Source organism: Phalacrocorax aristotelis, chromosome 8 (assembly GCF_949628215.1).
Source record: "Phalacrocorax aristotelis chromosome 8, bGulAri2.1, whole genome shotgun sequence".
NCBI classification, from domain to species: Eukaryota; Metazoa; Chordata; class Aves; order Suliformes; family Phalacrocoracidae; genus Phalacrocorax; species Phalacrocorax aristotelis.
In genome coordinates this window covers 38355904-38368897 of record NC_134283.1, presented here as the reverse complement: position 1 = coordinate 38368897, position 12994 = coordinate 38355904, and the positions used below count along the sequence as shown (strand labels likewise).

Sequence of the window (12994 nt, the reverse complement as noted above, 5' to 3'; positions counted from 1 at the left end):
AGGCTGCAAATGATGTTCCAGATAGAGCCTGGTGTGCCAGGACCGAGGACGTGGAGTCCTGTACAAAGTCCCCCCGCCTTATGCAGCGGAGTAAGTCTCAGGTCCCCGTTTAACCCTTTCTCTCACGCAGCGCTGAGGGGCAGCCCCGACTGGTGCCGTGGGGATACGGGGATACAGCTGGCACATGTAAACAGGCTTGGGGCAGACACATTTATGGGGCGTTGGATTGCAGCGTTAGGGATGGCTTGGGAGGTCTGCAGTAAAAAATCAGCCCTTTAAGGGACTGTGAAACTTAGCCAGAAAAGAGGATATTTGGGGCTGATTTTCTTTTTTTTCTTTTTTCTTTCCTCCCCCTCCACGTAATTGGCTTTAGAAGTGCCCTGTTCTAGCTTCGCTCATGGACTCGGTGCTGGGCTAAACTTTTTACAGCCTGAACGAAACAATACCACTGCAAGCACTGCTTTGCTCAGGCAGTCAATTTTCATCTCAGCCTCCTTCAACGAGATCAGAAAACAGATCTGGGGAGGGGAAGGCAGCGGGTCCGAAGCGAGGGAAGGCTGATTCACACAGCCTGATCATTCTGCGAGCTTTAATTACACCGGCCATACACCCCAACGTTTGTGCATGCCCATCCGTCTGTGTTTGTACACACGCACAAAGTGGTTATAAAACCCGAGCTGCTTCCCCACAGGTGAGCTGGTGTGGTTTTGGTGTGTGGGGCTGGACACGCACAGATCGATCGACGTGTCAGCGATTTACGGGTATTGCATCATTATTTCTATACCTTTAGTTGCAAGCAAAAGCTTGGTTTAAAATAGAAAATATAATGCTCCCAGCTAAGCCCTCAGATTAACCCTACAATAACATATGACTCTTCCCCATCTCGGTTTTTTTTGCCCCGGCTGAGCGTTAGGTTTTATCCTGGCGTCTCTGGGAACGGCGGCCAGGCTGGGAATGCAGGATTGGGCCCTGAGCCCGTGTACGCACATCTTGGAACCCACCCTTCAGTAACGGAGCTGTGTGCACGGTATAAAGGAAGGAGGATTCGGCTTTAATTATTAAGTATTATTAAGAGTTTATGCCTGAGACGTGAGAGAGACGACTTCGGGCTACGTGACCGTTGGTGTGTCCGAGGCTAGTGGTGTTTGTCGTCTACGGATGGTGAGGAGGGGATGTTGCTCCTTCCAAAATGTGGCCAAGGCAGTGCCTGAGAGGGGGCTCTGAGAAAGTGCTGCCAGTGCCCAAGCCATGCCGGCGAGCTGCCTGGGCAGGGGAGGGGAGCCGAGCCATGGTTCTCTGCATGGCAACAATAAAATTGGGGATCCACAGCTCTGCGGTGCCCGTGCATCCAGCTGCTGTAAAGGCCTGATCCTGCCATCCTTCACCAAGCCAAATCCAAGTCTGGTCCCTCTAGCAGGTCTCCTGGGTCAGGCGGGAAGGGGTTGTAGGGCAGGGGCAGTTTGTGCCCTGGGCAGACTGCGGGTAGGCATTCCCAGTGCCCTGCCAGCTCCTGGGGTGAGCAAGCACTGCATTAAAAACTCCCAGAGGATCACATGGAGCTGCCCGAGCCCCACGGAAAGGAATTCCCTCATACGGATCGGCCCCACAGCGGGGCACAGACTTAAAGGGAGCCCTTAATCTCGCAGCACACCTTGCCCGTGCGGGCAGGAGGGCAGGAAGGCAGGAAGACCGGCCACAGCAGCGCGATCTCAGGAGTGGGGGAAGGCAGAGGGGTCAGACCCGAGGCTGTTTGCGTAAAGTTTAAATTTTATTTTATTTAAATTTTTTTTAATTATTCAGTTTTAAATATGTGGTGTGGTGCGCCCGGTCCCTCGGGAAGTGGTCATGCAGATCTGAGGTAGAAAACCCGGCACAGGAGTGTTCCCAAATGCACCTCTAGGTAGTTTCACCGCAGCCACACATCGGTCAGGCAGCGGACGGGGACGGGGACGGGGGCTCGTATTTACAACAGCAAACGAATCAAACCGTTTCAGCCCGGCCCGGGAGGGCAGGAGCTGCTGATCGCTGCTGACAACGGGAAGGAGCAACGAGTACTGCAAACTGGGGAAGGGGCGAGGGGGAAAATGGCCCCCGACGGGGCGGGCAGGATCCGTCCCCGCAAGGCGCCCGTCCCTTGTCTCCCGCGGAGCATCCCTCTGGGCAGGGGGGAGCCGGGCCGGGTACCCGCATCCTGCGCCTGGGTGGGCTCCGGGGGCCAGGCCGGGCTCTCTCCGACATTGCACATGGAGGGGCGAGCGGGAAGCGCCGTCGGGGCAGCCCTCAGGGGTTCAGTTCCAGAGCCCAGACCTGCTGAGGCCAACCCGTCCGGCCCTTCAGCTTCTTCTCGCCGTGGCCCAAAGGCTGCGAATAGACCTCGGGCTGCTGCGGGAGAGGAGACGGGGAGAGGGGGGAGAAAGGAGCGGTCAGGAGCGGAGCGGGGCTCCCGGCGGAGCGGCACCTCTGCGCCCGTCCGGGGCTGCAGCTGAGCCCCGCGGCTCCGAAACCCACCCGCTCCCGGTCCCGGGAAAGCGGCCGGGAGAGGGGAAGGCCGAAGGGGCCGGAGGATCCGCCGCGGCCGGTCCCGGGGTTCGTCCCTGGGGGAGAGCGCTCGGGAGCCCGCCCGGCCCGTCGGGAGCCATCGGGGCAAGAGGCGGCGAGCTCTTCTCCGCCGAGGTCTACCCCTCTACGGGTGGTTTTTTTTTATTTTTAGGCTGGAAAAAAAAACAGCGGGGGGGGTGTCCCCCCAGCCCCGGGGCTTTCCCCGCGCGCTCCCGGCCCGGGAAGAGCGGGACAGCGGGGTCCCGACCCGCCTCTTACCGTCTCCCGTTTCCTCTTGTTCTCCCTGCCGTCGGCCTTCTTGAGCTCGGCTTTGAAGCCCTCGGTGTCCCCGGGCTGGCTGTCCTTGGCCAGCACCTCCATCAGGTAGGCGATGTAGCTGGTGGCCAGGCGCAGGGTCTTGATCTTGGAGAGCTTGGTGTCGGCGGGCACGTTGGGGATGCACTCGCGGAGCTCGGCGAAGGCGCTGTTGATGCTCTCCGTCCTCCGGCGCTCTTTCTTGGGTCCCCCGACCCCTTTCCGCCGGCCCAGGCGGCCGCTGAGAGCCTCCAGCCGCCCCTGCCCGGCCGGGCCGTACTCGGCAGGGCCGTAGCTCGGGCTTTGCCCGGCGAGCTCGGGGGTCACCTCGGCCGGGTTTAACACCCAGCCGGGGAAATAGGCTCGCTCCTGGTGGCACCGCGCCGCCGGCCCGAAGAGGAAGGGGTCGTGCAGCATGTGGTGGTGATGGTGGTGGTGGTGGTGGTGCTGGTAGCCCCCCACCAGGTTCATGGTCCGCCCCGCTGGCCCCGGGGGCCGCGCTCAGCAGCGCGCCATGGCCGGGGCGGGAGGCGCTCCCCGCCGGGCGGGCGGGGAGGCGGCGGCGGCGAGCGCGGCTCCGGCGAGGGGCTGCGACGGTGCTGGCCGGCTTTGGGGTTTGCGCTGGCCTTTGGGGTTTGGGGTTGGGTGGGTTGTTTTTTTTTTTTAACCCCTTCTGGAGCCTCCCAACCCCGCCTTTATATAGGGCCGGGGCCCCCCCCCGCCGCGGAGCCAATGGGCAGGGGAGGATGCTCGGGGGCCCCGGGGGGAGCGGGGCGGCGGAGGGGGCGTGCGCCGCGCTGTTGACTCGGTTTATTTGGGCTCACACCTCCCCTGTTTGCTCTCCCCTCCCGCTTGCTCCTTGCTTGCAGGGAGAAGGGGGTGAGGAGTGACCCGAGGGGGGGACCCCAGCCCCCGCCCCGTCGCTCTTCGATCCCGTCCGCTTCCCAGCTCCCGGGGCGGGGGGGTGTCCGAGCCCCCACGGAGAAGCCGCCGCGCCCGGCGAGGGGACGAGAGGCAGCAGCGGGCGTTGGGAGCCGCGGGTACCCGGACCCCCGACGGCCGGTGACCCGGGGGCTTTCTGCTTCCCGAGAGCCTCCCCGGAGTCCGTGGCGGGGGGAGCGGCCGGCCCCGGCGCCAGCGCGTCCCGTCCCCACGCGGGGAAGGCTCGCCCCGTGGCAGCGGAGCGCGGGGAGGCGGCGGGGCCGGCCGGGCAGCGCGGGGCGCCCGGTGCTGCGTTTGCGCCGCCTCCGCCGGGGGAGCTGGGTGGTGGGGAGAGGAGGAGGAGGCGAAGGCACTGGAGGGCGGTTGGGCTGGGCGCCCCCGGGCTGGGCACGGCAGTGGTGGTGGGGCGGGCTCCCCGCACATGGGGCACGTCTCCCACGTGTGTTTTGCATGTTGCACAAATGCACGCTCACACAGATGTGCGCTGCACCCCTTCAGGCACACTGCACGAGTGCACAGCTCACACAGCCGTGTCACGCAAATACACGCTGCGCACGTATGCAGTTACGCCACACACATACGCTGCTTGCACAAACCGCCGGACGTGTTGCCTGCACAGACCACAAACATAGCGATGCTGCAAACACCGCACACCTATCTGTGCTGCACGCACGCACCCCGCAAATATGTTACACACACGCACTTCACTGTGCCCACATACGTTCTGTACACACACCAGCAGCACCCATATGCTGCACACACAATGACACTATATATATTACATACACACACGAGCGGGGTGTGTGTATGCGCATGTGCATTGCATGCGTGGCATATAAATACACGTGTCCGCTGCACATCCATGCACAGACACTGCACACACTTACGTAAGTATATAAAAATGGTCCTATACACACACAAACATATTTACGATAGCAAAGTCGGGACCTGCCCTGTGTTTCCCTGTCCCAGCCTGGCCATGAAGGGCTGGGGGGGGTCTCGTTGGGGCTGGGATCTTGTACTTCACCGCAGCCCCCAAACCCTAGCCCAGCATGGGGCCCTGCAGCGGCAGCATGTCCCACTCGCCTCTGCACCCATGGGACACAGATCCTCAGGGTGACGGGTCCCAGACCCCACGCTTCGCCCCCAGCCCAGCCAGGTGACATTTGGGCCGACCCCGCTCTTGCTCCGGTTATTCCCAGTGAGGACAACCTGGGCACGGCGGTGGCGATCACAGCACGGCGGGGCAGGAAGGGGCTTTGGGCCCAAGGTATGTTAGCGATTAACGGCGCTTTCCAGCGATTCATCTTGCAGTGGAGGGTGGAAACGTTGGAGGGTTGTTTGCAGGCGCTTGTATTAATCATCCGGGCTAACACACCATTAACGTCCTCCTGCATTTTAAAGATGACAAATTTTATTTGACTTCTCTCAATCACGGTTCCCGGGCGGATTCGGGAGCCACTTAAATGCCTCGGATTTTCCATCGTTAGTTGTTACAAGGCGAGTTGCAAAGGCAGGAGGCCGGGGGGGCTGGGACAGGGTGCAAGCAGGTCTCCAGTTCTGCCGGGCTCCGGCGGCCAGTGGGGGACGGCCGTACCGGATCTGCCCCACTTCGCTCCCCACGCTTTGTTCTTAGCTGCTGCAAAGCCCCCCCTTCCCCACCCCTTTAAACAAGCGCCCTGCAAACATTTGCTAGTGATTACCCTCCTGTTAGAGTCAGGCCTTGGGTAGGGCGTTGTGTCCCCGATTTCCTCCAAAATGCCAGTGGCTGGGTGGGATCCCTGAGCCCACTTGCAGCCATCGGGGGCCGGTCCCCTCCTGGGAGAGGGACAGGGGTCCTGCTTCATGCCCCCCTTCCCATGCTGGCATCACCTGCAGTGCCCTGCTCCCCTGACCAACCAGACAGGCTCTTCACTGAGCCTCTCCCCATCCATGTAAAAGCCCCGATGCAGCAAACCGCCAGGCTGGGGTCTGTGCCACCCAGCCCCATCCCTGGAAAACACTCCCCCGCCCCAGAAAAAAACCAAACCATAAATGCCACCCCCATAGCCCGACATTGCACAGGCCACTCACAGCCATCTCCAGCTCGGAGCCGTTGCCTCGAGCCGTGCATCAGAGCTACCTCCAGCCTCTGGCCGCTGAGCCAGGTAAGCCCAGCCCAAGCCCGGGCGTTATCTTTCTTTATCCCCCCTCCCGACCCCCCCGAGCTCTCTGGACCCTGTGCGGTTTGGAAGTGCTCAGCTGAGCAAATAGTGGGACTAGCGGGTTGATTTTCCTTTGGAAAATCATTCTAATCTTTCGTACTTTAATAAAATAATAAAACTGGAGCCCTTTTCATGCCGACACCTTCTAAATCAAACCAGACTGCCTTTGTCATGGCGTCCAAATTTAGCACTTCTCAAACTTTTGGTGAGTTTCTTTAATTTCACATCTCCCTGCTCGTGCGGGGGGAAACGCCGAGCGGTTCGGATTAGGCGATTTATGGCTGGCATGGCAGGAGGAACCACATTTCTCTCCACCTGTTTTCCTTCAAATCCTTCTCAGAGAAAGATTTCCTGCCCTCACAGCCGGCCGATGGCGGGGGGGGGGCTGGTGCTGCATGTCGGGGGGTGAGGTTATCCCAGGTCTTCGCAGCCCCCAGCACCCTAACCCCAGCAGGAGCCACCCAGCTCGGCACCCATCCCCTGTCCTGGGACGGGGGCTGCAGTTTTGGCCTCAGCCCCTCGGTCACCTCCTTATCAGCGCCCAGCAAGCGGCAGCCCGGGGTGTCCTGTGACTTTGACGCCGGCTCTGCTCCCCCCGCTCTGGCTCCCTTATCTAAATAGGAGCGTAAATCAGGGTCTTGGCAGATGCCCTGGCAGGACAGGGACTCCATAAAAAGGGGCTCTGCTCCAGCTCTGTTTACATTGCAGCCCCATAAAATATTCCCCTTGTCTTCCCTGCGAGTGTCTCCCTGCAGCATCCCGGCACCCTCCTGCTCCCGCATACCCCCTCCCCACCCCAGGCTCTGCCACAGCCCTGGGTTGCAGCCGGGAAGGTCCCAACCCTGACACCCTGGAGCCCTCCCCTCGCCGCCCCCCCCGTGTTCCTCCATCAGGTTGTGCCCCAAGGTACCTCTGCCCCCAGCTGCTGCCTCCGATCCCCCCCTCCGACAGCCGCTGCAGGCGCGGAGCGGGGCTGAGCCAGCTCCCCCGGGCAGCTGGGTTGTGTCTAAAGGTGCCCCTGGGTATTTATAGCACTCGCCTGAAATAATGCAATAATAATCACTCAGCACCTTCCTAACAGTTCTGCTCCTGGAGGCCTGGGGGGAATGGTTGCAAAAAGCCTTGGGAAACTGAGGCACGAGCAGAGTCTGCTTCAAGGAGAGGTGTGTGGGGCTAGCTGCATGTGTGTCATTGCTCTGGGGGGGATTATTGTCCTCCTGGTCATGTGAAGAGGGAGGGAACCTGCAGAAGTGAACAAAGTCAGGTCAGTTTGACCCAGCACCAGGGTCATGGCCAAGGCTGGGCTACGAGTGGCACAGCTGTAAAAGCCCATCAGGGCATCCCTCCTTCCCAGAAGGGCTTGCGACATGTCTTACTCTGCCAGCATGGGTCTTGTAGGGGCTGGGGGAGCACTGGGGTGCAGGGGAGCTTGCGCACGCCTGCGCCTTCACGCTGCCCACATCCCCCAAACTACATCACTGGGCTGCTTCATCCTACAACATCACGCACACAATCCCAGGTGGGGTTCGGGCTGTCAAAGCCCCACCAAAGGAGCAGGAGGAACTGGGGGTGAGCCGGGCACCCAGCGTGGCGGTGGCTGTGGCTTGCTGAGCCCGGGTGCTCCTGTTCCCAGCAGCAATCAGCGGCATCTTCACTGTACACACACCTCCCGCGCCGCCCCGCTAGCAACATAAGGGATGACTGCAACCATTGCCTCTCGAGAAATACAATCTATTTATGGCCCAGCAGCCACTGCCCTGTCCGGATAAATCAAAAGGAAAACAAAGCTTTATGGAAAAAAAGATTATTAAATTTTCCATGTGCTCCTGAAGGGATGCGCCAGGCACTCGCTGTTTATTTTTTTCCTCTCTCCTTGCTCGTACTGTAAATGACATTGTGTTTACAAAAGTTTTTATGTCATCAGCGCGAAGTCACAGCTCAGCTTCCTCTCCTGTGTATTTTATGTAGATGGATGTGTCTGCGAGGAACATTCAAACTAAACAGAGTGCTGGTTTATAGGAAAATGTATTTATTTGAAAAATCGTAACTCACAATTTCGGCAAAACTGGGCTCCACATTTATTGCCGCTAATGGGGTGTGGCGGCCATAAATTAACCTGGAAAATTGCTGTGGCCGTATCAACAACGGCTCATTGTGCTGACGGAGCAGAGTGGAGCAGCCGCTCCCCAAAGACGGCTCATGTCAATTTGCAATTAGATTTGGATGCAAACAATAGGCAAAGGGAAGGTAAGGGCAGCCTTGGAGCTCACCGCTGGAACCAGCCCCAAAATCATTACTCCAAGCTGGCGTGGGTGCCCCAAGTCTTACTAAAACTGTGCTCTTCCCCCATCTGATTGCCATGGAAATCAGTGGAAGGAGGGTCTACCCGCCGTAAAGGGAATTTCTGTTTATATTACATTACCCGTCATGGATATGCAACTGGAGATGATGGAAAAGAAACGGGTCCATGAGCTCCGACTGGCAGCCCAGGTGACCTGTGTGCATCTCTCCCTCTTGCTCCCCAGTTGATCTCTCTTAATCCAGAAGAAACTTTTGCACTGAAGCAGGAGTGATGCTTCTGCCCTAAATCCTCTTCTTTCCTCACTCAAATTCCCTGCTGGGACCAACACTGACCCCCAAAGCCCAGGGGCTGGGTGCTGACCCCGGGGCAGGAGGTGTCACCATCATCCTCCTGCCCCAATCACCTGGCCAGGGCAGGGTTTGGGTGCTGACCCACAGTGGCACCTCTCCACTCACAGGGAGCAGAGAAGAGCTCCCGGCTGATAGAGGTCCCTGACAAAAAACAGCACCTTCCTCTCCTCCATCCACTTTCCACTCCTGAAGCAAATTTACAAGGGCTCTAAAATGTCCCGCTCCAGGGCATCAGCCAACTGCTAATGGCTGGGGATTGGGAAAGACATTTCCTCCGCGCGAGAAGGATTGCATAAGTGCTTATTAAGGCAGCTCCTGGCGTCTTTGTCTAAAGCATCTGGTTTGGGGCATAGCTGGACACAAACTGCTCGATCTGGATGAGGTAGGGCTGGGCTCCCTGCTGCCAACTTTCCCCTTGTCCGGACGTGGGTGCAGGTTTGGGTCATCTCATATGCACCGATGGGGAAAAGGGAAGTGAGTCGTGACACGAGATGTGTCTTTTCTCCCTCTCCCTCTCCTCTCCATCTTGTCCTCATGGTGCCACCAGTACTTGCCTTCTCGCCTTTTGCTCTGTTGGCTCTTGCTTTGCGACATTTAACAGGAGGATGCACGGTTTGAGCTCAGGGTCCTTCCCACACCAGGTACCCCAGGAACCACCATGCCCCACACGCACGAGGGATTTCCCTGGTCCCTGGTCATACCACCATCCCACCTTCCTTGAAAGAGGGACTTCCCTCCTGTTCCGTTGGCCCTGTGCCTTGCACAGGGGCTGACCTGGCTTGTTGGTTGGGCATGGGGTGCTCCTCCTATCTTGCACTGTGTTTGCATGACATTGCAGGTAAGAGGGAGCCCCTGTGCTTGGCTTTGTGGTGGGCGAAGGCTGGCGACAGCAGCACAGGCCACTGAAATAGGGCGGGAAGCTCTAATGGGGCTCTGCTGTGCCGCAGGCTCAGTGTGGTGTGCTGGCTCTGGGGAGCAGCCGGAGCCAGGGAGCAGCATCCTGCCCACCTTTCCCAGTGGTGAGACCATTTCCCAGTATGTATCCGTGCTTCCCACCCTCCTCCCCATGCAGATCCACCTGCGGTTTTGATTTCATTCTGTCTATAAGGTTTTCAGGGCAATTCCAGTTCTGTTTGTGCAGTGCCGCATGCCGGGTCGGCTATGCCAGCATTGCCAGTTTAGGAGGATAAGGACAAGTTGTAGTGCCTTATTACCCTGGTTATCCTCAGCTCTCCCAGAATCCATGGGGTCCTTTTCTCCAGGGGCAGGAGTTACTGCTCCACTCCCAGGGGATCAAAGGGGCTGGTCTTCCCCTGGTTCCCCCTGGCGCATCCGGAGAGATCCGTGCAGCCGCCGGGCCAGCCGTCAGGTTATGGCAAGAGTTGCAAGAAGGTTTTTCTCAGGGACGGGTTTGTTTTCTGCAGATTGGGATGGTTTTAAAAATTAACAAGCATCTGTTAAGACTTTTTGCAACTGAAAATTATTTGGGGGCTGGGGGTTTTAAATCATTTTAGTGCTTTTCTCCACCCTTTTTTCACCCATTTTATAAACGGGAGGTGGCAGAAGCAGGAGTGCAGGCAACATCAGACTGGGGCTGCAAATAGTTTCCTTTTTAGGATGCAAGTTTTGAGGGGAGGAGATGGCAGGGAGCTGGGGGGACAGTTATTTGTGGTTTTCCCGTGGATTTTGCTTTCCAGTCCCCCCCCAAAAAAACAGGGAGAAGTAGGGGGAATCTGGAGATCTGTAAGGAAGCTGTTTCTGTAGTTAAAACCAACATTTTCACACTCAAAGTCGCTGCTGGCTATGGGCTGTATCCAGCCCTCTGCCTTGTCACACCCGGTTTTAAAAGCACAGCCCATGCAAAACTGTGTTGTAGGGGGAGACGGCGTGAGATGGTTGGGCTGCCCGGCTCTTTGCCGGGAGCCGCCGCATCCCAGCGCTGGCCCGTCCACCGGCTCTGGGATGTGCTCCCGAAATGCACAACCGCAAACGCGTTGCAGAGCTGCCAGCCCCACGCTGCGCCGGGGGACACCCTCCCAGTACCTGCCACCCTCCGCTCTGTCCTTTTATCTGGCAGCGAAGTGCTCCAAGTGCAGGTGGTTTGGGTGAGAAAACATCTTTTTGATTAAATCTTCAAAGCTGACCTGTCCCACTCCCCAGCATGCAGGCAGCCCCGGTTTTTGCGTTTGCCTCCCCAGATCTTGCTATCCCCCGCCCCGAGCTGGGACACAGCACCCAGCACAGCTGTGCCAATGTCTTCAGGGCACCCATGGGTGTAGGGGGACGGTGGGGGATGTTTTGGGGGGAAAGGCCCCAATATGCTGGCTGTCCTGTGGCAGCGTGGTCTGCGGTGCCGCATTGCTCTTGGGGGGGTCACAGGGTGGGGACGTGCTGTGAAAAGTGAATCCAGATCTGCAGAGAATAATGACTTTATTTATTGTATGTCAATATGCGACTCCTCCTAATATGCTCTGGAGAAAAAAACTGTTTAAAATGGAGCTTATTGGAAGGAAAAAAATTTCTCCCATAAAAATGCTGATCCCTCCCCGGTTCTCAAAACTGAAACAAAATAGTTTGCTTTGAGCTGAAGACATTTCTGCTCTTGGCTCTGTGTTTTCCAAGAAGAACAGTGAACATGAAGGAAAAACAAGCCTTCCCCATTAAAACATACTTAAGTGAAACTCCAGTTTTCTCTTAAACTTTGCTTGGAAACATTTGGAGCAACTTCATGCGAACAAGTTCTGCTCTTTGAGAAGCCATTAAAATAAAAAAACCCAACCCAAAATAGCCATTTCTGCAGGAAGCATCTTGTTTGGACAAAAGAAAGAGGTTTGTTTTACACCATAAATCCAAAGCTCCCCGGGAAGCAGGGTGAAACCCACTCGCTGGTGCTGGTGGCGAAGCAGCTACGGGGATGTTTTGCAGGAGCCGGCCAAAGCTGGAGGGCACTGGCAAAGAGATGGCCACCATCAGCCTTTCACTGCCGGTTGTCCCGGCCAGTGGAGTATGTTGGAGTATTCAGCATGATGTATTTTCCATCAGGATGAAGGCTTGCAGGGGGTGAGTTTTGGCAGGGAAAGGTTTTGGACCAGCATTCAGATCCATTTCGAGCTTGCCCCAGTGCTCACAGGGCCTCTCCAAAGGGCCCATCCCATACAGCAGCTGAGGAAACTCATCCCAGGACAAATGAACACCCTTCCCCAACAAGGTGACAAGGCTCTTCATAAAGTTCTTTTTTTCACTGTCTCCATTTTACACCTAAAGCACAGAAAAAAAATCCCAGTAATTCCTAAGCCAGCAATATACACACCAGCAGTCCTGATGTATTTTTATATATACACACGGAGATATATATATTAATATATATAAATAAATAAATATATTTTTAAAAATATATAGCGTCTGTACATATATATAGTGCTGTTTTTTCTGGTAGTGGCATTAGACTGTGATTTAGGCACAGATATTTCTACCCCAGGGTCTTTGGTGATGAATTTTTGGCATGCAGCTGCCCCCCTTATGCGGAAAGCCCAGCCCAGTGAAAGTGAAACCCTGCTAAGGGGCTCAGCCCAACACCCATGCAATAGGGCAAAAATGATTATTAATGAATTTGCAAGAACTTGCCAGTTTATAAAGGGAACTGGGATCCTTCTTGGACGGGCGCTGCTCCTCACCGCAGCTCTCCAGGAGGAAGCCGTCTCAGCCTCATCAGCTCCGCATGATGCCGAAATCCCAGGGCGGAGGGTCTCTGCAGCAAGCGCCTGGTGACGCATCCCCACTGCCCCGAGGGCCAGTGCATCCCCCTTTCCTTAGGAGGGGATGGGGGGAGAAGGGGGCACGCCGCTGTGAAACCACACTTTTGGAGGCTGGTTGTTGTTTTCTTGAGCTGAGATGACAAGAAACATCACGTCTAAAGATGACAGGCTTAATTTGCAGTGTCATTAACCAGAGCTGAAACCCTAGATGGGCTGGGTCTCCTGTGTGCAGCGTGCTTGCTTCCCACACTGCCGCTGATCTTTCTCTGATTCTGCCAGATAAAGGCCTTTGCGGGTGCATTTCCCTTGCTCAGACCTTGTTTGTCTCTCTATGGATGTTATTATTTAGCAAAGGGGATGAGGAAGTCTTTTCTCCCCCTCTCTCGCACACACATCCATAGTGGGTGAATGTACCCCTGTAATGCACCATATCCCCAGCACGCTTGTGCTCCCCCATGTATTCGCAGGGGGTTCAAATAAGCACAAAATATGAACCCTGGGTAACATCCTGTCTCTCCAGCAGAAAACCTCTCATTTCAGAGCTGGCCACAGCCTTGAGATCTTGTGGAAACAAGCCCCAGGGATAGT

At 56.9% G+C, this 12994-nt stretch overlaps 1 protein-coding gene across 2 annotated transcripts; it reads right to left on the bottom strand.

Moving 5' to 3' along the window:
- Window positions 1–1604: 1604 nt before the first annotated feature.
- HAND1 (heart and neural crest derivatives expressed 1) lies at window positions 1605–3536 on the bottom strand. 2 transcript variants are annotated; one of them, XM_075101003.1, is made up of 2 exons: window positions 2818–3536; window positions 1605–2379 (listed from the first exon to the last, which is right to left on the bottom strand). In XM_075101003.1, the coding sequence occupies exons 1-2, from the start codon at window positions 3322–3324 to the stop codon at window positions 2281–2283; spliced, it is 606 nt and encodes a 201-aa protein (XP_074957104.1). In that variant the 5' UTR covers window positions 3325–3536; the 3' UTR covers window positions 1605–2280. The 2 variants fall into 2 exon arrangements, with proteins under 2 accessions (XP_074957104.1, XP_074957103.1); XM_075101002.1 differs by having other exon boundaries at window positions 1606–2382; window positions 2818–3535.
- Between the last annotated feature and the right edge of the window lie 9458 nt (window positions 3537–12994).